The sequence below is a fragment of the Athene noctua genome, chromosome 25, assembly GCF_965140245.1.
Source record: "Athene noctua chromosome 25, bAthNoc1.hap1.1, whole genome shotgun sequence".
NCBI classification, from domain to species: Eukaryota; Metazoa; Chordata; class Aves; order Strigiformes; family Strigidae; genus Athene; species Athene noctua.
The window spans coordinates 5,029,219-5,050,915 of record NC_134061.1 but is presented as its reverse complement, the minus strand read 5'-3'; the positions used below and the strand labels follow the sequence as shown (position 1 = coordinate 5,050,915).

Genomic DNA, 21,697 nt, shown 5'->3' with positions numbered 1-21,697 from the left:
ACTGTCTGGCTAAATTTGAAATACCTGGAGACAAGCCCTTCTTGGAAATCGCCATGAACTCACAGCCTGTTCTCATGATGTGCTGCCCACTTTCGTTTGGGGAACTCATTCCCACTCCCTCCTGCCATCATTTCCCAGCAAATCAGTGTGTAGGTGGATCCTGCCCCCTGGTTTGGAACCTCCATCGCCTATGGGAACCTTTCCTCAAATTGCAAAAGCCTGTCAGAGCCTTGAACCCAGGAGGCTGTGGGCAGATGGTAAACATTGTCTTGGCTATATCTGCAGGTCCATGCTGGATTCTTCTGCCACCCCTTGTTTGCTCACTGGATGGAAAGCAAAGATCTCATTTCAGAGCCAGGAGCAGAGCAGACGCAGGTCTACAGCAGTTCAACACCTGGAGAAGGAGGCTGCGGCTGTCCCTGACTTCTGGTTACAGCTGGAGACATGAGGTCCCAAGCTGCCCTTCCCGTCCTGCTGCTCCTCATCCTGCACCTCGCAGCTGGGGCATCTGCAGCACAGTAAGCCCTCTCTGTGTCTGTCTGTCTGTGCCTGCTGGGAGGGTATTTAGTCTTGTTTCTTTAGCAGTACGTAGTGGGAGCTAACCTTTCCCATGCATGGCATTGTTGCCCAGGATGGAAATGCTTATGTTGGTGGGTTGTCCCTGCTCATGAGCATCGAGGACTTGGCACTCAGGGGCTGCTGGGGCTGGTGGTTCTGGGATGGTTTATTTCAGGTGCTGATTCAGTTGCAGTTTTGTGAGCAGAGCCTTTGCTTTGCTGAGTTGAGAAGTCAAGGGGAGCCCAGAAGCAGAGCGGGGAGGCTGGAGGAGGTGGCCCTGCACCCCAGCACAGGTTTCTGTGTGCCCAGGAGCTCTTCAAGTCCTCCGTGGGTCTGTACCGGGATATGCCTCATCGCCACACTTCTCATGTCAGCATTTGTCCTTGACAGGAGTTACGTGGTCACATCCCCAGCTGTGATCTACCACCCACACACAGCAATGCTGTGGGTCCATCTCAGTGGCCTCCATGAGCCTGTCCAGGTGACTGTCCAGCTCCAGAGAAAAGACAGGACCCATGACATCACTCTGCTGGAGAGGATGGTCCAGGAGCCTCAACTGTACTTGAACATCACCTTCCCCGTGAGTGCCACCCCATGCACAGCCGTAAGGGTGGAGGGGGCTCTCCTGGACACCATGCTGCCTCCAGGTAGAGCAGTTTCCCCCAGGTCTCCTGAGCATGGAGCTCTAGTTCCACATGGGGCTGGGAGCAAGTGTGCCTTCCCCATCTCATTCCCCATGCAGGCAAAACAACTCCAGGCTCAGCCCAGTTATTTGGAAGCTGAAATAATCCCCTGGTAGCAGACCTGCAGACTGGCACAGGGTGTTGGGGGGATATTTCTTCCAAGGCCCTGGCTTGAGGAAGGTGTCCCTGTGGGTGAGGATTGCTCTGGGTCAGTCAGAGTGAGCAGAGCATCCTGGCCATGGCATATCCCTCTGTCCTCACTCAGTGCCTGGTGTTTCCCCTGCAGGCTCCAGCTCCCACCAAAGGGAAGGAGGAAATCGTAGACCTGCGTGTCTCAATCCAGGGAGATTCCCTGGATGTCTCCAAGACAAAGAAGGTGATGTTGAGAGCCCTAGAGCCTGGGATCTTCATACAGACAGACAAGGCTGTCTACAAGCCTGGACAGCAAGGTGAGGTGGGCAGGATGGACCACCCTGCTCTGGGCTGAAGGACCTGGTGGGAGAGGGCTGTAGGAGGCTCAGCCTTGCTCCTATGCTGCATGGAAACAGGACAGCTCATCCTGGGATGCACTGGGACCCCCAGCACTGGTCCAGGGCAATGCCAGGACACGCTGGCAGTGCTGGAGGCCGTGTTGCTTGGGGGGAAGTGCCCCACTGCAGGGCTCAGGGTGGATTTCCATCCACCTTCCCCATGGGGAACCCCCCTCTCTGCAGATGCACCCACTCCTTGTCTTGGTTTCAGCTGGGACACAGTTAATTTTCTTCCTAGTAGCTGGCACAGTGCTGTGTTTGGGATTTAGTGATGGAATAATGTTGATAACACACAGATGTTTTAGTTGTTGCTAAGTAGTGCTTATCCTGAGTTAAGAATTTTTCAGGGAGGGAGCGTGGCCAGGAGAGCTGACCTGAACTAGCCGAAGGGCTATTCCATACCATAGGGCGTCATGCCCAGTACAGAAACTGGGGGGAGTTGGCTGGGAGGGGCTGATCCCTGCTCAGGCATCAGTCAGCAGGTGGGGAGCAAGTGCATTGTGCATCGCTTGTCTTTTATTCCTCTCTTTTTTATTATATTCCTTTTCATTACAATTATTATTATCTTTAATTGTTATTGTTATTATTATATTTTACTTTATTTAGTCAGGAAACTGTTCTTATCTCAACCCATGAGTTTTACTTTTTTTTCAATTCTCCTCCCCATCCTACTGGGAGTGGGGAGGAGTGAGTGAGAGGCTGCATGGTGTTTAGTTGCTGGCTGGGGTTAAACCACAACACTTCTGCATCCCTATTTGCTCTTTACAGTGAAGTTTCGAATTGTCTCTTTGGATAAAGACTTCGCGCCCAGCACTAAGAAGGTGAGAGCGGGGCTGGGGAAGGGGGGAGGCAACAGGGCTCCTCTGCACTGCCCTCCTACAGTCTCTGCAAGCCATGAGAGAGGTGTGGGAGTCAGCGAGCGCCTTCCTTCTTGGGAATCCTGCCCCAGCCAGCTCTGCCTGGGTGGCTGTGCTTCCCAGGGACAGGGATGCCCTGTGGCATTCACATAGGCTTCAGCAGGCTAAGGAAAGACAAAGCAGAATTACATGTTTGACATGGGAATGTACCCACTTAAATTTCAGTTAGGGATGTAGCAATGACATGTGGGAAGCAGGGAAAGTGCTGTTGATATCACCAAGTCAGACACCAGGATTACATCCAAGTTCAGTCTTTGGCCCCTCAAGCAATCATTTGTGCCTCTGGAAGCACAGGAGGTTCCCAGATTAAATGGTTGCTGGTTTCTTGTGAAGGCACTAGGAGATGCCACCTCTCCATGCCATGCTGGCAGTGCCCTCAGCTCATCCCAGCTAGAGCAGCCCACAGGCTCAGAATCAATCCCAAAGCTAATTGAAGTGTTGGAAGTCCACAGCATCCCATAAATAACCCTCACTGTACTCCATCCACAGTTCCATAAATGTCCCCCACCCTGGTGAGACCACAAGGAGGGCTTTGAATTTCTCCACTAACCATGTTCCCTTTGCTTTGCAGCTGCCCCTTGTCTTCCTGAAGGTCAGTCTGAGAGATGGAGGGAGGCTCCTGGGCGGTGTGGGCTTGGGAAGGCACCATGCCTGGGAGAGGAGAAGTATAACACAGCCACGGGCTGTTTTAGTGTGGGGTGCTGGGATGCCCAGGGTGCTGACACCACATGTCCCTGTGTGCAGGATCCCAGCGGGAACCGCATCGCGCAGTGGCAGGAGGTGAGCCCACGGCAGGGCATCGTGGACCTGTCCCTCCCGCTGGCTGCAGAGCCCGCTCTGGGCACGTACATCATTGAGGCGGAGGGGAAGAGCCACTCCTTCAGCGTGGAGGAATATGGTACGTGGGACCAAGAGGTGCACGGTGGGTGGGAGTCCCACCTCGGCATGTTGCTGTGGGCAGCATGTCCTGGCCCCCCTGGCCCCCAAGGCACCATTGTCCTTGTCCTGGGAGCAACTACACTCTCTCCTTCTGCTTCTCCATCAGTGCTGCCCAAGTTTGAGATGACCATTGACCTCCCTGCTGTGGTGCTGGAGAAGGACAAGAAGTTTCAGATGGAGATTTGTGGACGGTGAGCCTGAAACAGGCTGTGCCAGGAAGAGGGAGGCATGGGGAGATCCAACGTGATGTGGTCTATCAGGCCCACCCTCACCTCCCTCCACCCGACAGGTACACCTACGGGAAGCCTGTCCAGGGGAAGGTCCAGGCCAGCTTGTGCCAGCCCTCCAGGCACATCTGGTACGTGTACAGCCTTTATGATGCCCCTGAGAAGAAGATGAACTGCATCGAGGTTAGCGGGCAGGTGAGCACAGCTGGGGAGCATGGGTGCTGCTGGGACAGCCCCTTCCCCCCTTCCCAGGACTGCTGCTAACGGGGTTGACTCTCTCACTCCAGACTGAGAAGAATGGCTGCTTTTCAACAGAGGTTTTGTTGAGTGCCTTCAACCTGACCAACTCTAGATATCAGAAGCAAATCCAAGTCCAGGCGTCATTGGTGGAGGATGGTACAGGTAGGGATGGCGGCGTTCTCCTGCTTGGGCAGGGGCACTGCTGCTCGTGTGCGGCTTTGTGTTCATTCCCGTGTGCACTCAAATGCATGTGGCACAGGTGTATCGGCCTTCTCCAGGGAAGCCCAAAAGCAACGCTGTGGTTTAGAGGTGCATGTGTGCAGGGACTGGGTTCAGGCAGGGATATGAGCTAGGTCAACCAGGCCATACTCCTAATTCTGACCAGAGAAATGGTTGGGAGGCAAAACCACCTTTCCAAGATCCAACAGCTTGCCTGAAGCTACGGCTGGCAGAGAGTCGACACAAGGCAGTAGTTTCACCCAGTCTGGTGACGTGGCTTTGTTCTGTGAGATAATCCACCTCACCCACCAGAAATGACTGCCAGTGGCTTGGCTTCAGAAAAAAAGACCAGGGGTTGTCCCAGGCCCACTGGCACTGAGGTGGCCCTGCATCATGGTGCTTTGGTGGAGCATCTTTTCTGAAGTCTCTGCAGCCAGCTGCACCTTGGTTTTAGGTCTAAAACATGCTGTAGAGATTTTGCTCCTCTTCTAGGAGGTACAGACTGTGCTCAAAGCTGCCAGCTGCTGAGGGAAAGCCTAAAATGTCCAGGAACTTTTCTGCGCTGTGACAGGACAGCTGGCAGCAGCTAAGCTGTGCCCTGTGTCCCCACAAGACCCTTAGCTCCCCACTCCCTCTTCACAGGGCTGGAGCTGAAAAACACCAAGAGCTGCAAGATTTTACCTGAAATTTTCACTGTCACTTTTGAAAACATCAATGATTTCTACAAGCCTGGGATTCCCTGCACTGGGACGGTAATGGGGGGGGGTCCTTGCACCCTGCTGCACCCAGTCCTTCTCCCTCTGACCCCCAGCCCTGCTATCCCACCCCTGCCCTCTGCCCCACGGCTGCAGCCCAGCCTGGGGCATCTCCCCTTCCCTCCTGGTGCAGATGCTGCTGAAGGGAGCTGATGGTGCCGTGCTGCCACAGAAGCAGCTCTTGCTCATCGTTAGCCAGCAAGGAAAAGATACAAGACAGACCTTCCTGACAGACAGATCAGGGAGAGCCTCCTTTGAGCTGGAGACTTCTGGATGGAGTGGCACGGTCTCCCTGCATGTAAGTGGCCCACCCATCGGGGGTACCTGTGCTGCCTTCTCCACTAGTACAGGGCTGGGCACCTCTCCAAGCCTGCACCAGTGACGGCTGGCACCAGGACCAGTACCTCATGGCCTGCTGAAGAGCTTCACCATTCTGACTTCTTCCTCCATTGCTCAGGGTCAAGTCAATGAGACAGCTCACACCCAGAACGATGGCTCGACAGTCACCTATGAAAATGCCCATGCGTATCTCAGGCCCTTCTTCTCGGCAAGCAGGAGCTTCCTGCAGATCCGCCAGCTAAAGAGGGAGCTGCCCTGTGGCCAGTCCCAGCAGCTCTGGGTGGACTACATCTTCAGCAAGGAGGCCTTGGGGACTGAGCTGGAGAGCCTGGATGTGGTCTTCCTGGTGAGCCCCAGACTAGGGAGGTTGGGCAGTGGCCGTTAGGGCGGTTGTGTGTGACGATCCACATCTACACACAGTTGTGGTAGCGTCCCTGAGGACAAGACAATGAGTAGTCTTGTCCTGGCTAGACTGAGAGGCCTGTGCCTGATAGAAGAGGTGTCTGCTGGCACTGTTGGACCTGAATGCCAGTGGGAGACATCGTGGGGGCTGGAGACTGGGCAAGGTCAAAACCCATCCCAACACCTTCACTCCTGGGTCCATCCTCCATCAGGGCATTTTGGTTCCTCACAAAGCATCATTTTAGTTGTTCCCATCTCCCCCTCTGCAGGTCCTGGCCAAGGGGACCATTGCCACTGTCCTCAGGAAAGAGCTGCCTGCAGAGGCTGGTAGGTCCCGAGGCATGGACGGGCTGTGCAGGGCTCTGCTCTCTGTGCCTGGTCCTTATCTCCCCTCCATTTCCCATGGCCCAGGGCTGAGAGGATCCTTCAGCCTGGAGCTGCCCATTGGCCCTGAGCTGGCACCCAGGGCCAAGGTGCTGGGCTACGTGGTGCTGCCTGACAGCGAGATGGTGGCCGACAGCACCGAGCTCAAGGTAGACAAGTGCTTCCCCAACACGGTGAGTGGAGGCTGCTGGAGATGGGGGAAACACACCATGTCTTGTCCATAGCTTGATGCCCTGAAGTCCATCCTGCTCTGGATGTATCACAGTGGCACAGTCTCCTTAACCCATGCCCTAATCCCCAGACCCTCAAGCCTGATTTTATCCTTGTCAAGAAGAGACCTCCATGTCCATGGCTTGGAGCTGCTCCTGCATGGGATCTGGCTCCCCCTCCTGCCCTTGCCACCTGACATCCCTGTCCCTCCCCAGGTGAAGATGGCTTTTTCAGAGGACAGGGCTCTGCCTGGCTCGGCACTGCAGCTGAAGCTGGAGGCTGCCCCGGGATCCCTGTGTGCTGTCCGTGCCGTGGACCGCAGTGTGCTGCTCTTGAAGCCTGAGGCCGAGCTCAGCACAGAGGCGGTGAGTGATGGTAGGGCCCAGGGCCCCTTCTGCAGTCCTGGGGACCAGCCGGGGATGGGAAGAGATGACATTGGCTTGGACCTCCCCTACAGAGACGTGGTGCCATGTTGGCTCCTTGGCAGTCCTGATCCTGGGCAGGGGTAGGTGCCTGGCTGGTTTTGTACCTATCACACATGTTTATTCCCAGGTCTACAAAGTACTCCCCGAATTTGACTACCCTAGAAGCATTCAGGACCCACCACCCTGTCCAGCATTTCCCTGGGACTATCCCATCGACTATGACTTTCCTGTCAGCCCACTTGTAGTGAGTCAGCAAGACTACATTCTCCCTCCAGTAAGGCGTCACATACCATCCCCTTTTCAGAGGAGTTCCCGGATGGACACCTACAAGTTATTTCAGGTAAAGGCCCTGCCTGCCTGTGCCTCCTGGTTCCTCTTCATCCAGGAGCTGTGGTTTGCTCAGGGTCCTGGGAAACCACAGCACTGTCCCATGAAAGCCACACTCATGGCAAAGTTTCCCTTTCCCTTTCCCACGAATGCCAGGCTCTGGTGCTTCTCCACTTGTCATCTTCTGCAGCCCTGTGACTATTTACTGCTGGGATGGGGATATTCCTCCTGCTGGGTTTCAACCTCTTTTCTTTTTCACAGAACGCAGCACTGAAACTTTTCACCAATGCCAAGACCAGTGATGTTTGCAAAAAGATATTCGGCTTGCCTGAGATGCGGCTTTCCCAAGGTCCCAGAGGTCAGCACAGCCCTTGGTTTGCTCACTCTGCTGAGCCCTCTCAGGAGAAAAAAGCAAAGAACTGGTGCCCAGTGTCCTCAGGGGGATTTGGAGCCATCCTGAAAATCTACTCGACATCAAAGGGATTGAGGAGGATTCAAAAAGGATTTTGGCCACCTTCACGCTGCCTGCAGGCAATGTACAGCTGAGATGCAGAGACCTGTGGATCCTAATTTCTGCTTTGCCTTTTCCAGGTGCCAAGTTATATGTCACCGATTTGCCTGGACGACTTGATGTCCTGAAAGTAATGAGCCCTGGTATCCCTGTTGCCGATGTCCAGGAAGAGCCACCAGCACCCCGGACATATTTCCCAGAGACGTGGCTGTGGGACCTGATCCCTGTGGGGTGAGTGAGGATGGTCCCCAGGGCATTCCTCCTGCATGGAGGGAAGTTGAGGATGTCAGGATGAGTCCTTCTCCCACAGGGAGAGAGCTAGTCCAGCTGGGGATGGCACCAGCTGTGGGTGACCGTGGTGGGATGGCCTTAAGATGTTCTCCATCCCACAGGGAGGGGGGCTCTGCAGAGGTGGCGGTGACAGTGCCCGATGCCATCACCAAGTGGGAAGCCGGGATGTTCTGCACATCCCCGCTGGGCTTGGGGCTGGCCCCTGCCACCACCCTCACGGCCTTCAAGCCCTTCTTCGTGGAGCTGGCGCTGCCCTACGCCGTGGTCCGCCATGAAGCCTTCACCCTTGTGGCCACCGTCTTCAACTACCTGCGGCAGTGCCTGCGGGTGAGTGGGGCTGGGGAGGGGGCCCTGGGGCTGGGGTCTGGCGGGGGCTGATGGAGCCCTGGCTGTGGTCTGGCAGGTTCAGGTGACGTTGGTGGAGTCAGCGGAGCTGGAGGTGTCGCCGAGCGCGGATGAGCTGTACGGTGGTTGTATCTGTGCAGACGAAGCGAGGACATTCCGGTGGAGCGTGCGAGCCACCAGCCTGGGTACAGAGCACCAGGACCACAGCAGGACCCTCCTGCCCTGCTGCTTGGGGATCCCTTCAGAGGATGGGGTGGGCAAGGAGGACAGGAGCAAATGCAGTGCTACCTGGGAAGCTCTCCTCTGCTCTTCCTTCATGCTCCCTATTGCCTCACAGCACTGTTCCTCAGCCTGGTGACCTCCATCTGGTTCCAACCAGCCCCACACAAAGCCCCAGGGGCGATGCAAGCCCATGGGGCTGCGGTGCAGGCTGGGGGGCTCCATGGGGACTGAGTGCCCTGCTTGCATTCACAGGAGAGGTGAACATCACCATCAGCACCGAGGCCCTCAGCTCCAAGGAGCTCTGTGGCAACGAGATGCCCGTGGTGCCGGCTCAGGGGCGTGTGGACACCATGATAAAGCCCTTGCTGGTGCAGGTCAGATGGGTTATGGAGGAGGAATGCGGGTTAGGTTTGGGTACAGGGTCCAAGCAGCCCTTGGGGTGCAGTGGGAGGACCAGGAGCGGAACAGCACCCAGCTCCACGCCTGGGCTGCAGGCGTGACCCTGTGGGACAGGGGAACACGGCTGGTCCCTTCTCCTGACCTATTCTGGTGCTGCTTCCCCACAGCCCGGGGGCATCCTGGTGGAGAAGGCGCACAACTCCCTGCTCTGCCAGGAAGGTAGGATCGGCTGGGGGTGTCTGGCAGTGCTGTGGGAACATGGGGCAGGATGCTTGGCCACTGGTCACAAGGGCCACCAGGCCACAGAAGTCAAGGACCAGGGTCCCTAGGGGATCCCAGCTAAGATGCTGCAACCCAGCCTTGAGCCTGTGGAGGGTCAGAGCAGGAAGGGAGTGGGCAAGGGCGCCATGGGGCAGGGCCAGCAGGAAATGGGCATCCTCACTGTCATTGCCCTCCATCCCCACAGTCACTGAAGAAATCTCCTTGGAGGTTCCTGCAAACATCCTGGAGGGCTCCCAGCGAGCCCACATCACCGTGATGGGTAAGGGACAGGCAGGGGACAGGGGACCACCTCGGGCAGGGAGCGTGCAGAGCTCCATGGCCCAAGCTCAGCAGGAGGTGAGACCACCTGGAGCTGAGATGGGAGGGGCACAGGGGACACAGCTGATGACGGTGCTTCTCATATCCCCCTGGGATAGGTGACATCATGGGCAACGCTCTCCAGAACCTGGACCACCTCCTGGCCATGCCCTACGGCTGTGGGGAGCAGAACATGGTTCGCTTTGCCCCCAACATCTACATCCAGCAGTACCTGGAGAAGAGCGGGCAGCTGCACCCCGACATCCGCGCCAAGGCACAGGGCTTCCTGCAGAGCGGTGAGCATTCCCGGTCCCCTCCTTTCCCTGTCCCACCCTGCCCTGCTGCTGAGGGACACAACTGCCCCATATCCCCCCTCCCCATTTTCTACCTGCACCCCGGGGTGGGTCTGGGTTCTAGGCTGCCTCTGGGATCTCCTGGTCAAACCATGATGTAAAGACTCATCCCCACCTCCTCCCCACAGGGTACCAGCGAGAGCTGCTCTATAAACATGATGATGGCTCTTACAGCGCCTTCGGGAAGAGCGATCCCAGTGGCAATACCTGGTGAGGGACCACACAGGGCTCGGGCAGGCTGTGCAGTGGCACCCCTGCGGGGACCAGCTGTGCTTAGGGGGTCCTTCTGCCACCAAGCACACCCCAGCTTCAGGCACCCATCCTTTTGATGTCCCTCTGACTCGTAGGCTGACAGCGTTTGTCCTCAAGTCCTTCGGACAAGCCAGAGCCTACGTGGCCATCGAGGAGCGGCACATCACAGATGCACTGCGCTGGCTGCAGAAGCAGCAGCAGCAGACGGGCTGCTTCCGCAGTGTGGGAAAGCTCTTCAACAACGCCCTGCAGGTGGGTCGGTGGGGTGGGACATGGGGACACACAACTAGGGCCAGGTTGGCCCCAGCATGTCCCCGATGGGGAGGCAGTGGGGGAGTCCCTGTGCTGATGGCACCGTATGCCCGACCTGTCTCCCGCTGTGCCCTTTGCAGGGTGGTGTCTCGGACACGCTCTCACTGTCGGCTTATGTCACGGCTGCAATACTGGAGCTGGGGCTGTCGCCGAAGGTGAGGATGACCCCAGCATCCCTGGTGGGGCTGGTGGGGTGGGAAGGGTGCTGGGGCAGGGGGTCTGTCGGTTCCATGCCGCCCCCTAGCTCGACCTGGGCGCAACTGGTCTTACTGGGCAGAACTGAGGTCTCTGAGCGATGTCCATGCCCATGGGCTTGTTCCTGACTCTGGTCCCATGCCAGGACACGATGGTGAGCTCAGCCCTGCAGTGCCTGGAGGCTTCAGCCACGGACAACCCCTACACTCAGGCGCTGCTCGCCTACGTCTTCGGGCTGGCAGGGCGCAGGGAGCAGCAGCAAGCCCAGCTGCAGAGCCTGGCCCAGCACAGCGTCAGTGCAGGTACCACCCATCACTGGAAGGGGCACTTCTGGGCAATGCCATCCTCTACCCTGGTCACCCCATGCTACCCCCAGACACCCCCGGAGCAGGGGGGGTTGAGCTCCCACCCCCTTTTCTCCCAGAGGGGCAGCTCTACTGGCAGAGGAAGGAGAAGGCTCTGCCACCCTCACAGCCCACCTGGGCTGCCGCCGCACCAGCGGAGGTGGAGATGACCGCCTACGTCCTCCTGGCCTACCTCTCCCAGCCCCAGTTGTCCTCTGCTGACCTGGGAACTGCTTCCCAAATCGTCCGCTGGCTCAGCAAGCAGCAAAACCCCTACGGGGGCTTCGCCTCCACGCAGGTACCAGCACCATGGTCCAGGGGGCTCCGCCAAAGCCTCCCCTCCCTGCATCTGCAGTTAGGGGTGACCCTGGCTCTGTGCTTTCTCCACACCCAGGACACTGTCGTGGCCCTACAAGCCCTGGCCAACTATGCCGCCCTGACGTACAGCAGCAACGGGGACTTCACGGTGACAGTGACATCGCCGACGGGCACCGCGCAGGACTTTGTGCTGCACAACAGCAACCGGCTGGTGCTGCAGCGGGCGGCTCTGCACGAGCTGCCGGGGACGTACGGGGTGCGAGCCCGCGGGCAGGGCTGTGCCCTGGTGCAGGTGGGTACGGCCCAGGGTCCCCATCCTTGTGTGGAGCCCGCTCGGTGGCCCTAACCCTCCTGTGTCACCCCAGGTGACCCTGCGCTATAACGTGCCACCCCCTCCGAGCGTGGGGGCGTTCGACCTCCGCGTGGAGACAGAGCCCCGGGAGTGCACGGGGGACGCCAGCACCCGCTTCCGCCTCCTCCTACGGGCACGGTACGGCCTGGGGCTGCCCCCTGCGTTTAGGGGGGCTGGGAGCAGCCAAGGAGGGTGGGCAGACCCCAACCCCACCCCGGGGCTCTGCCCTTGCAGGTACACCGGGGAGCGTCCCACCACCAACATGGTTGTCATCGAGGCCAAGCTGCCCTCTGGTTACATCCCCGACAAGAGCTCCATGGTGGAGGTGAGAAGTCCCCCCCTGCCCCTGGGGCCCCCTCTGCCCTGCTGGGGCACCCACCCCAGGTGTTGGCCCCAGCTGGGGCACCCACCAAGCTGCTGTTGCCCATCCTGAGCTGTGTCCCTCCAGCTGAAGAGGCAGAAGCTGGTCAAGAAGGTGGAGGTGCAGCCCGACCAGGTGACCATTTACCTGGACCAGGTGAGATGGGGCACGGGGACAGGAGCAGGACCCCGCGTGCAGGGGCGTGGGGATCCCTCCCCATCACAGATGGTTGCACCTCACCCTTGGGCCATTTCCACAGTTGACAAAGGAGGAAGAGACCTTCTCATTCACCACCACGCAGGATTTCCCAGTGAGGAACCTCCAGCCGGCCACCGTGACGCTCTACGACTACTACGAGACGGGTGAGCCCTGCCAGGGATGTGGCCCCGGGGTGTCTGGCCCTGCTGCCACCCCTTGCAACCCTCATGGCTTGTGGAGTGGGGGGGCCAGGCTGAGCTTTCAGTTCACACTGATGAGCTTTGGCTCATTAACGGGAGCAGCTCACTCTGAGCCCATTAGTCACCATCCTTCCCATTGCAGGTGACCGCACAGATGCTGCCTACAGTGCCCCTTGCAGCTCAGGTAGGGGCCGAGCCTGAGAGGGCAGAGGGGTCACCCCAACATCGGGACCGAGACGGGCACCCTCTGACCCTGAAGGGCCAACTTGGGCTGTGCTGAGCCCCTGGACCCAGGGGATGGAGGGCAGAGAGTGGGGATGAAGCCCCACCAGGAGCCCCAGGGATCCGTGGGGACTGGCTGGCCAGACTTTGGGGGGACAGAGGTCAGGGGAACCCATCCTCCAGGCTCTGGGGTGCAGAGAGGAGCTGTGCCTCTTTGAGGGGCTCAGACCCCCATGAGCCCTGGCTCCCCTCCTCTGCCCCTGCAGAGCTCCTCTCTGTAGGTTGGGAGTCACACAGGGATGAGACTGAGCTCTGAGGGATGGAGCTCAGCTGGAGGGACAGGGGCAGCTGAGTGTGGCTGGGGGGGCAGAGGGACTCTTCTCTCACAGAACCCCCTTATTTGTTGTTGAAGAGGCTGACAGTCAGGAGCAGGAAAACTTCTAGCACAGCCTGAAGCCTGGCAGCTGGTGCCCTCCACTCACCCCAACTCCCTCCACCACCGAGGACCAGAACAGCCGATGGTCTCTGCTCCCACCCTGGCCCTGGCCCCGACCCTCCATGAAGTTTGGACGTGGCCCAGAGACGCTCAGAGCCCCACCCGCACCCAGCACAGCCCGGGTCGCTCGGGACTCGGCCACTTCTCCCTGCAGCGCAGCTCCCAGCCCAGCAGGACACAACGGAGCCACGGCCAAGGGGCTGACGCAGACCCCCGGGGCAGAGACGTGCTGCTCTGCAAGCCCCTGCCCCAGGTACTTGACCTCAGCTGAGGAGACAAGTGGTGGCTTCACAGGGACACCCCAGTGCATCGCCCCCCACACCCCCAGGGAGCTCTGCGGCACCACATCTGGCCTCTCCCCTCCCCAGGGCCCTGCACCAGCACCAACAGAATCCCAGAATCATCCGGGTTGGAAAAGCCCTTGAAGCTCCTCCAGCCCAACCATGACCCTCACCCTGACCGTTCCCAACTCCCCCAGATCCCTCAGCGCTGGCTCAGCCCGACTCTTCAACCCCTCCAGGGATCCCGGGGACTCCCCCCCTGCCCTGGGCAGCCCATTCCAACGCCCAACAGCCCCTTCTGCACAGAAATCCTTCCTCAGAGCCAGCCTGACCCTGCCCTGGGCAGCTTGAGGCCATTCCCTCGGGGCCTGGCGCTGGGGCCTTGGCTCCAGAGACTCATCCCCCCTCTCTGCACCCTCCTGTCAGGGAGTTGTAGAGGCCCAGGAGGTCTCCCCTCAGCCTCCTCTAGACTAAACGCCCCCATTTCCCAAGAGCTCTTCCCTCCCATCAGACCAACTGTCCCTCACCCAGCAGGTCCCCAACCACCATCGCCCCTTCTTGCTCTCCCTGGGAGTCACGGTGCTACCCCAGTCCCCTCTCTGGCTCTAACATGGGACCCCTGTCACCAGGAGGGACCTGGGGATATCTCCACAATCCTATCACAAGAGTCAGGTGATTGTTGATGGAGTGAAGCTGCAGTCCCGCAGCCCCTGCCCTGGGTCCAAATAAATACATTTGCTCAATTGCATCTTTTCTCTTGGTCTTTCTTAAACTTGCAGTGTCCCACACCTGGCAGGGTATGATGGAGGGGCGGCGGGGATGAGTGGCTGCTCTGGAATGGGTTGGTGGGGCAGGGAGGGGGGATGTCAGGCTGGCTGCCTGCCGGGCGAGTCCATCGGGGTGCAGCTGCTCCGCCAGAGACAAATCAAGCAGGCAGAGGCAGGCGGACACCCCAAGCACAAAACCCATCCCCACCAGCCCTATCTGCCTGACAAGCGGTGCAGGAGGGGACAGGGCTGCTGGCCACGCAGGCCACTCACCTCGACAGGACACACAACACCTCCCGACGCTGCCTCGGAACACGGTTTAATTCTGCTGTAACCCAGGAGCTGCTCTGTGCAGGTCACCAACACCTGCCTGCCTCAGCGCTCAGCAGCCACTGTCCTGAGACCTCGGTGACAAGTACGGCCCAGGGAGCCATTCCGTAAGCCACAACTTCTCTGGGGACAGCGAGGGCTGGTGAGGGTGCTCGTGTCATCCCTGGAGAGCAAGTTTCCCAGAAGAGCCAGCAACAGTGAGAGACTGGGAGATGCAGCCATGCAGCAAGTGCAGGAAGGGAGTTGATGCTGCAGTGCCGAGGCCAAATAAACCCTCCCTGCCCCAGCAGAGAACAGGAGACAATGTCACATCAAGGCACAGAACAGCACCGTGTGTCTAAGTCACAGCCCTGTCCCCATGCTGGCTTCCAGGGCCGTGGTAAGAGGACATGAGCCAGCACTGCCTGTGCCCCCAGCTGAGTCTCTCGATGAGGATGGAGCTGGTCTCACATCACTTGTGGCGTTTTTTCTTCTGTTCTTTGCGCTTCTGAGCCCTCACGTCCTTCTTCAGGCGGCTGTCGACAACCTTGAACTGGCCCTTGACGCCGGGAGGACGGCGCACCCGGGGTCCTACGCCTTTCTTAGCCACCAAGTAGGTGACCTGCCGCTTCTCCTTGGCCAACCCAGCCTTCTTGTAGATGCTGCAGGAGAATGGCAAAAGGTGAGATGTAGCCAAAGACCAATATTGGGTCCCAGCATTCTGCTGGGCCTCCATGCCCAAAGACAGGGCTCCCTCGCTGTCTCTGCCACCCCCCTCAGCCTACACCGGGTCCAGTCTTTGCTGGGTTACGCGCAGGAGCTGTCCCCGTGTCGTGGCTGCAGGGCCACGCCATCGCGGACCAGCCCAGCACAACACAAGGGATCTGGATCTCAGCTCACCGCCGCAGCTGGGCCACCTTCTCCCGCTCCGAGATGTCCACCGTGCTCACGACGGCCTCTGCTTTCTTCTTCATCTGCTCCATCTTCTTCAGCATCTATGGAGACAGCGAGGGTGAGGGACAAGGGGGATGGGAGGAGGGACAAAGCACCTGGGAGGGGGGACAAAGCACCCGGTCACATCCACAGCCCCACTCACCCGCCGCTTCTTGCGGGCCTTGGCCTCCGCCACCTTCTTGATGGGGCGGGCGTTGATTTCCCGCCAGCGCTGCCGATACGCCTCAACCGTCTGCCGGTCCACGGGTATCTGCTTGCGCCGGTGCTGCTTCTCCTCCTCTGTGAACCACTCCGGCAGCTCTCCCTCGTCCTCGTTGAAGGAATATCTGGGGAGCACTCAGGTGAGTTGTGAGTGGGACACGGGCTCCCCACACCAATACATCTGCCACCCCCCTGGCCTGTCTCCTGCTGGGGGACCAAACGCTGCTCCCCCTCCAACAACCACAGCTGCAAGTACCTGTTGAAGGAATCATCAATCAAGTCCCGTGTGGCTTTTTTGGACGTGGCGATGACGGAGCCGAGCGCCAGGCCCTCTGCATCCAGGACACGGGCTCTTTTCACTGCAGTGTACGGACAGATTAAAGATTGGCCTACCTTCAATCAGGCTGAGACCCAGGGAGCAGCAAGCAGCCCCACCAGCCTGGGTAAACATGGCCTGACCCTGCCTCCTGTCCCTAAAGAGGGACTTACTGGGTGCCCATGGGCACAGAGAGCACTCTCCCCCTTACCTGGGTTCTCAATGGGCACCACCTCGAAGCCACCCGGCTCGACACGGCCCCGCTTCCTCCCCACCGGTGTCAGTGGCCTGTGGAGGGGAGTGATCAGGGCTGGGGTCTTCAGCTCCCAGCTCGCCAGGACTGCAGAGCTGGGGGAGAACATCAAGACCGCTCCCCTCCCAGCCCTCACCTCTCCTCGTCGCTGCTGCTGTCATCATCGCTGCTCTGCTCATCCTGCGCTTTGCCAGCGTTGGGGCCTGTGTCTGTGGCAGGCAGGGGCTCAGCTGGAGCTTCCTCCTGGGGTACCACCTTCTGCCCTTTCCTTGTTGCTTTCTCTGGGGAACAGGAACCACGGGGTGAGAAAGGGTTGAGGCAGAGCCCACTGCAGACCACTTCTCTAGAGGTGCAGATCATTAACACTACACCAACACCAGCTCGTTAACTATGGAACGATACAGGCTGGAAACAACCTCTGGAGACCTCCGGTCCTGCTCGGAGTAGCAGCCCCACCATGGTCCGATCCAGTGCCCCAGAGCGGGCCATGGGGCTGTCCCCCAGTGTCCCCCCCAGCGATGCAGCCCCCACTAACCTCTCTGAGACTCGCGCTGTCTCTCAGCCAACATCTGTGACTGCCGCAGCTCCAGGTCCTCATCCGCGTCATCCTCGATGCCAGCGAAGGCGTCCTGGGGATGGGGAGCAGCGGGTCAGGGGTGCCACGGCAGGCGGCCTATGGAGCTGCTGGGGCCGAGGCTGCCCTGTCATTTCCAGCCTGGTGGGACTCACCTTCCCGAACCACAGGCTGGTCTGCCGTTCCTCCAGCACCGACTTCTCCTCCAGGGGCACCAGCAGGGGATTCTCCTCTTCCTCCCCTTCCTCTTCCTCTTCCTTCTGCTTAAACTTCACCCTGTGACAAAGAGCAGCAGAATCAATGCCCCCCCAGCCAGGATGTGGTGTGCCCACTGCCGGACCCTGGAGCTGCTCCAATGGAAGCCTCTGTCCCAGCGAGGCCTCTCCCAGCTCTCACCTCTTTGCACCCTGCTCTCGCTTTTCCCGCTCCAGCCGGCGCTGACGGGCCTCTATCTCAAGCAGCTCCTCCGGGTCCAGATCACTGGCCAGGGACACATCGTCCTCTTCTTCTTGATCTGAGACATAAATGTCATCATCCCCGGGTCCTATCTCCAGAAGGGCATCTGCCGATGCCATGTCCCCTCGGGTCACCTCGTTCAGCAGCTGCAATGCAAGTGAGATGAGTCACAGGCCACAGTTTGTCAGCCGTGTGGGCACTGCAGTCCTGGCCCCGGTGACTCTGGGAGCCTGGCCTCCCCCTGCCCCACACACCGGAGTCTGGTGGATAGTCCGGAGGGAGAACATGCTGGTGTCACCATCATCGGCGATGGAGACACCAGGGAGGTCCATCTTCAGCTCTACACGCTCACGCTGTTTCCGCTGTTCCTTCAGGATCTTCTTCTTCTTTCTGAAGGAGGCAAAGGAACGAGGCTACATTGCCCCCCCTCCCCACACACACATCCCAGTAGCTCATCCACTGCCACATCAGAGCCAGGCCTCCTTCAGCAGCACTGTCATCCTCTCTGAGGGGTCCCCAACCCTGGGATAAGGGGGTGCCAATGCCAGCTGGGAACAGATGCTTCACCTGCCCAGAGGGTTAGACAACCCCGAAGAGCCCAGACCCACCACCCGCCCCCACCATCAGCAGAGGGACAGGCTCTGACACTACCCCACTCTCTCCCCATGAGCCCCGCTGTGCTCTGCTGCCCCAGTGCTCCCCCATCTCTCCTCACGTGAAATCTTTTTACCTCTTTAACTCCGCCAGCTCCTTGGCCTTCATCTCCGCCAATGCCAGCTCTACCTCCTCCTCTTCTTCTTTCCCCACTTCATCATCTGCAGCTCTTGGCAAGGTTTTCTTCTCCTTCTTTTCCTCCTCTTTGCCTTCCTCCTCTTCACCAGAGCTCAGGCTGCCAAAAGGAAAGAGCTCAAACCATCTCTCGTGGTCACACGCCCATCCCACTGTGCTGGCGCTCTAAGGCAACCCCGTGGTTCCTACTTGATATCCAGCTCCTTTGCCTGCTCTTTCAGCTTTTTGGCCAAAAAACGCCGCAACTTGGTCCTCCAGTTCAGCAAGGCTCTGTGCGGGAAGGCAGATCGTTAGAAATACCCACTGGGCCCTTCACAGCGCCCTGTCCCAGTTGCCCCCAGTACCTGAGCTCTTTGCGTCCCAGCACGCGGATGTCCTTGCAGCACTGACGCAGCTCCTCCGTGGTGGAACTGTGATTCTCCAGTTCACCATCCCCCAGTGTGATCTAGATGGCGCAAAGGAAAGTAAATTAAGCATGTATGTTAAATTCCTTTCTTTGGTAAGAATAATCAACTTATAAAACACAAGGAGAATAACTGGCTAAACTCCAGGCAGGCTCCTGCCTCACCTCCCCTTTGCAAGAGCAAGAATGGGGCCATTCTGGGGGGCACCTGGCTCCCTCCTTTCATTGCTCTGTGCTCCTCGGGACATCTCGGGGGCCTCCAAGGTCCCCCTCACTCCAAGCACTCACCTCATTGGCCTTGGAGAGGAAGTCCACAGGGTTGGGAGCTTTGATGAAGTCCATCAGGGTGAAGCGGTGGTAGAGGGTTGTGTCACCATCTGCGTAGCCTTCTGCCTGCAGGAGGAAAGAGCTGTATGAGCCGTGGCAGGGCACATACAAGCGCCTTCAACACGCCAAAAAGATTAATGTCACATAACTCATGTCTTGCTGTAGCGTTCACTAAACGTGCCCACACGACTTAGGGATGAGAGCAAGTTACCAGCCCCAACCCAACAGCTCCCATGTCTCCCAGTCCCACCTCAGCCTCAGAATGGTGACAGTGACAGGTGGTTTGTGTCAGCTCCATGCCCAGCTGAGGCCACTTTACATGACCTTTACTGTCCCGTGTTCTAAAGACACACAAATCCAGTGGCCAGCCATTGTAAGGAGGATTTTACTGATCTATGCCCAGCCTCACAACTTGTATCACCGTTTCTCTATTACTGTACCACTCTCTAAGGCTGTAAACCTCTCCAAAACTGTCTCTTACGCCACTTTGCGTCCCCAGACCTTTCATTTTCCTGAGCAACTTTGCTTATTACAATCTCTTTGGCTCCAGCTCCCAGACCCTTTATTGTATGTTTGGGATTACTCATACCTTTGGCTTCTTTTTGCTGATCAGCTCACTAACAGACTTAGTCTGAACCTCCACCTCCTTGAAAGCGTATTTTGGGTCAAAGAACTTGCTGTCGATTTTGTCTGGAGCCTGATAACCTGGGATGGAGAAATAGGAGCTTTCAGTAGGTTTTTCCCAACCCTATTCCAGCAGTTGCAGGTCCCACCAGCCACTTACCCTGGCACACCACGAAGATCTCAGCAGACTCGTTGCGGGAGGCTTGGGGTTTGGTGGCCTGGACCTTCTGGAAGAATTGCTGGAAGATCCAGAGGAGCGGCTGGTAGTCCCGGGAACGAAAAACCTTGGTGATGAACCAGCCACCCTTGCAGAGGAATTCACAGGCCAGTTTCAGGGCCATAAGTGTCAGGTTGGCTGGAGCAGAGGAGAAGAGCAGTCAGCAGTCGTCACTGTCCCCACTGCCCAGCTCCCTGTCCCACAGTGCATACCACTGCCACCCTGCCCTGCTGGGGTATGAGATGAGCTCCTCATACCCCTCCAAAACCACATGCTGGCCCCAGGCAGGCCCCACCTTGGGAGTAAGCATCATGCACCCAGCTGGCTCCCACGTTGGGCGCTCCGTCGTTCAGCACCACGTCCACCTTCCACGTCTGCAGCTCCTTGCGCAGGGCCTGAGGGATACACACGTGCTTTTTTCTCACTGACCCCTCGGCAGCAATCAAGGAGAAGCATCCCCCATCCATGACAGCTCAGCTCTGACTCTGTCCCACCCCAGAGCAAACCCCAGCTGAGTGGGTGGGGTGAAGCCTGCTCCCATCGCAGACAGACCCGCTCAGAGCCAGCCGGGCATGTGACGCCGGGGGCAGGGGAGGCAGGTTTGTACCTGGCGGCACTTCTCACTGGTGATGTCCTCCTGCAGCGTCACCACGTTGGGAATAGGCTTGATAGGGACCAAATCCACTCCTAGTGTAAGGAAGACATATGTACACTGCAACCCCTCAAAACTGGGCTCCAGCCCATCCCACAGGGCTTCCCCTCCTGCCCTCTCCTCATACCAGGATCCCCAGTCCAGGATCCCCTTTCTCTGACCACATCCTGAGATGTGGTGGAGGGCCCTGCCCCCAGTTTGCTCCTGCCATGTCCCATCACTCACCAATGATCAAGCTGGAAACTGGCATGAACTTGGAAGCCACCTGCAGCCTGGAAAAAACAGAGAGGAATGAAGCTACAGCAGGATCCTAGGAGAGCCTCCAGCCTTAAACTGTGCTGCCGGGAGTTAGGGATCAGCTTTGGCATGGAGGGCAGAGACACAACAACAGAAAACACACGTCACTTTACTACAGTGTCCCGGGGCAGCTGGTGGCACCGGGCTGTGACTTGGGGCCCTCACACCACTCACCACCCGCCAGGGGCTGCACACAGGTCCAGCAGCGCCCGGGCCTTCTGCAGGAACTGGAACTTCCTATTGAGCTGCAAAAGCTTGAAGGAGGAGCGGGAGCGAAAGCCTGTGGGAGGAAGAGCCGCAGGTCGTGGATTACCGGGGTTATGGGTTACCAGGACTGCAGCCCCCCGTGCCCCGCAGCGAGCAGGCAAGCCCCTCACCCGTCTCCTTGGCCAGGTGGTAGAACTTGTCCCGCCGGCTCTTGCCCAATTTGCTTTTCTTGCCCATGGCGGCGCCGGGTGGGGCCCTCCGCGGGGTCGGGACCTGCTGTCAGCCGCCGGCACGGACCTGAGGGGAACAGACGGGGTGAGCTCGGGCGCGGCGGAGCGGAGGGACGGTCCGGTGACCCCCACGACCTCCACAGACCAAATCCAGCGTCCCCTCAGCGTTCCCCGGCCGCCGTGTCCCCCCGAGGCGCATCCCGGCCCCGCTTTTCCCCCGAAACCTTCTGACCTACCCCGGCTCGAGGTCCCCTCAGCCCTGACACCCCACCGCCCCCTTCCGCAGCCCAGGCCGCAGCCGCACCGCTGTCCCCGCCACACGCACACACGCACAATCCGGTCCCGGTCCCGATCCCGGTCCCGCCGCCGCCGCGTGCCCACACCACCTTCCCGGCGTGCCCCGCGCGAGCCGACCAACTTCCGCTTCCGTTCGCCGCCGCCGCCATCTTGGGAGTGGCGCGTCCCCGCCGCCGTGCCAGGACGGATGCCGCGGTAGGGAGAAGTAGAACAATACCGAATCCCCTCGTAGAACCCTCTACGGCCTGTCCGTGCACCTCTGGTGCTTTGTGATACGGAAAAATCACCTTTGACCGCACCAAGATGGCGGCAAGGCTGCAACCCAGGCGAGCCCAAATTGCGCATGCGCGTTCCTACCAGGCTGGCGCCGCACTGCGCATGCGCCTTCCGTGGCCAGGGGCGAGGGGGTGTTCGGCGCCTGTGTCGTGATGGCGCGAC

The 21,697-nt window shown here is 59.0% G+C and overlaps 2 protein-coding genes across 4 annotated transcripts; one reads left to right on the top strand and one right to left on the bottom strand.

The window, feature by feature from the left end:
* Positions 1 to 327: 327 nt before the first annotated feature.
* LOC141970443 (alpha-2-macroglobulin-like protein 1) lies at positions 328 to 14,134 on the top strand. The gene is given in 37 exon segments (XM_074927057.1): positions 328 to 518; positions 949 to 1,138; positions 1,528 to 1,690; positions 2,540 to 2,592; positions 3,260 to 3,280; positions 3,433 to 3,586; positions 3,734 to 3,818; positions 3,917 to 4,049; positions 4,142 to 4,256; positions 4,956 to 5,065; positions 5,202 to 5,366; positions 5,526 to 5,753; positions 6,079 to 6,136; positions 6,221 to 6,366; positions 6,619 to 6,768; positions 6,956 to 7,032; positions 7,138 to 7,168; positions 7,417 to 7,513; positions 7,747 to 7,897; positions 8,059 to 8,284; positions 8,361 to 8,487; positions 8,777 to 8,898; positions 9,091 to 9,142; positions 9,390 to 9,464; positions 9,622 to 9,798; positions 9,984 to 10,065; positions 10,203 to 10,359; positions 10,500 to 10,574; positions 10,760 to 10,916; positions 11,039 to 11,256; positions 11,353 to 11,568; positions 11,642 to 11,766; positions 11,863 to 11,953; positions 12,077 to 12,145; positions 12,249 to 12,351; positions 12,530 to 12,571; positions 13,022 to 14,134. Coding segments are annotated over 37 exon segments (4,464 nt in total). The 3' UTR covers positions 13,054 to 14,134.
* Positions 14,135 to 14,232: 98 nt separating this feature from the next.
* On the bottom strand, positions 14,233 to 21,358 carry FTSJ3 (FtsJ RNA 2'-O-methyltransferase 3). 3 transcript variants are annotated; one of them, XM_074927059.1, is made up of 22 exons: positions 21,296 to 21,358; positions 20,903 to 21,029; positions 20,700 to 20,805; positions 20,454 to 20,500; positions 20,184 to 20,263; positions 19,872 to 19,971; positions 19,520 to 19,714; positions 19,325 to 19,440; positions 18,697 to 18,801; positions 18,350 to 18,450; positions 18,195 to 18,275; positions 17,947 to 18,105; positions 17,471 to 17,606; positions 17,157 to 17,362; positions 16,916 to 17,036; positions 16,722 to 16,815; positions 16,323 to 16,467; positions 16,145 to 16,221; positions 15,874 to 15,976; positions 15,559 to 15,742; positions 15,363 to 15,457; positions 14,233 to 15,124 (listed from the first exon to the last, which is right to left on the bottom strand). In XM_074927059.1, the coding sequence occupies exons 2-22, from the start codon at positions 20,967 to 20,969 to the stop codon at positions 14,935 to 14,937; spliced, it is 2,508 nt and encodes an 835-aa protein (XP_074783160.1). In that variant the 5' UTR covers positions 20,970 to 21,029; positions 21,296 to 21,358; the 3' UTR covers positions 14,233 to 14,934. The 3 variants fall into 3 exon arrangements, with proteins under 3 accessions (XP_074783160.1, XP_074783159.1, XP_074783161.1); XM_074927058.1 differs by having other exon boundaries at positions 21,288 to 21,357; XM_074927060.1 differs by having other exon boundaries at positions 21,267 to 21,343.
* Between the last annotated feature and the right edge of the window lie 339 nt (positions 21,359 to 21,697).

Excerpts from the sequence above, each read along its gene's own strand:
- FTSJ3 (XM_074927059.1), bottom strand. The coding sequence starts at position 20,969 with ATGGGCAAGAAAAGCAAATTGGGCAAGAGCCGGCGGGACAAGTTCTAC. Across the intron at positions 20,264-20,453 it reads AGTTTCCAGCTTGATCATTG|GAGTGGATTTGGTCCCTATC; the intron begins GTGAGTGATGGG and ends TCCTTACACTAG. Across the intron at positions 15,743-15,873 it reads ATTGATGATTCCTTCAACAG|ATATTCCTTCAACGAGGACG; the intron begins GTACTTGCAGCT and ends AGTGCTCCCCAG.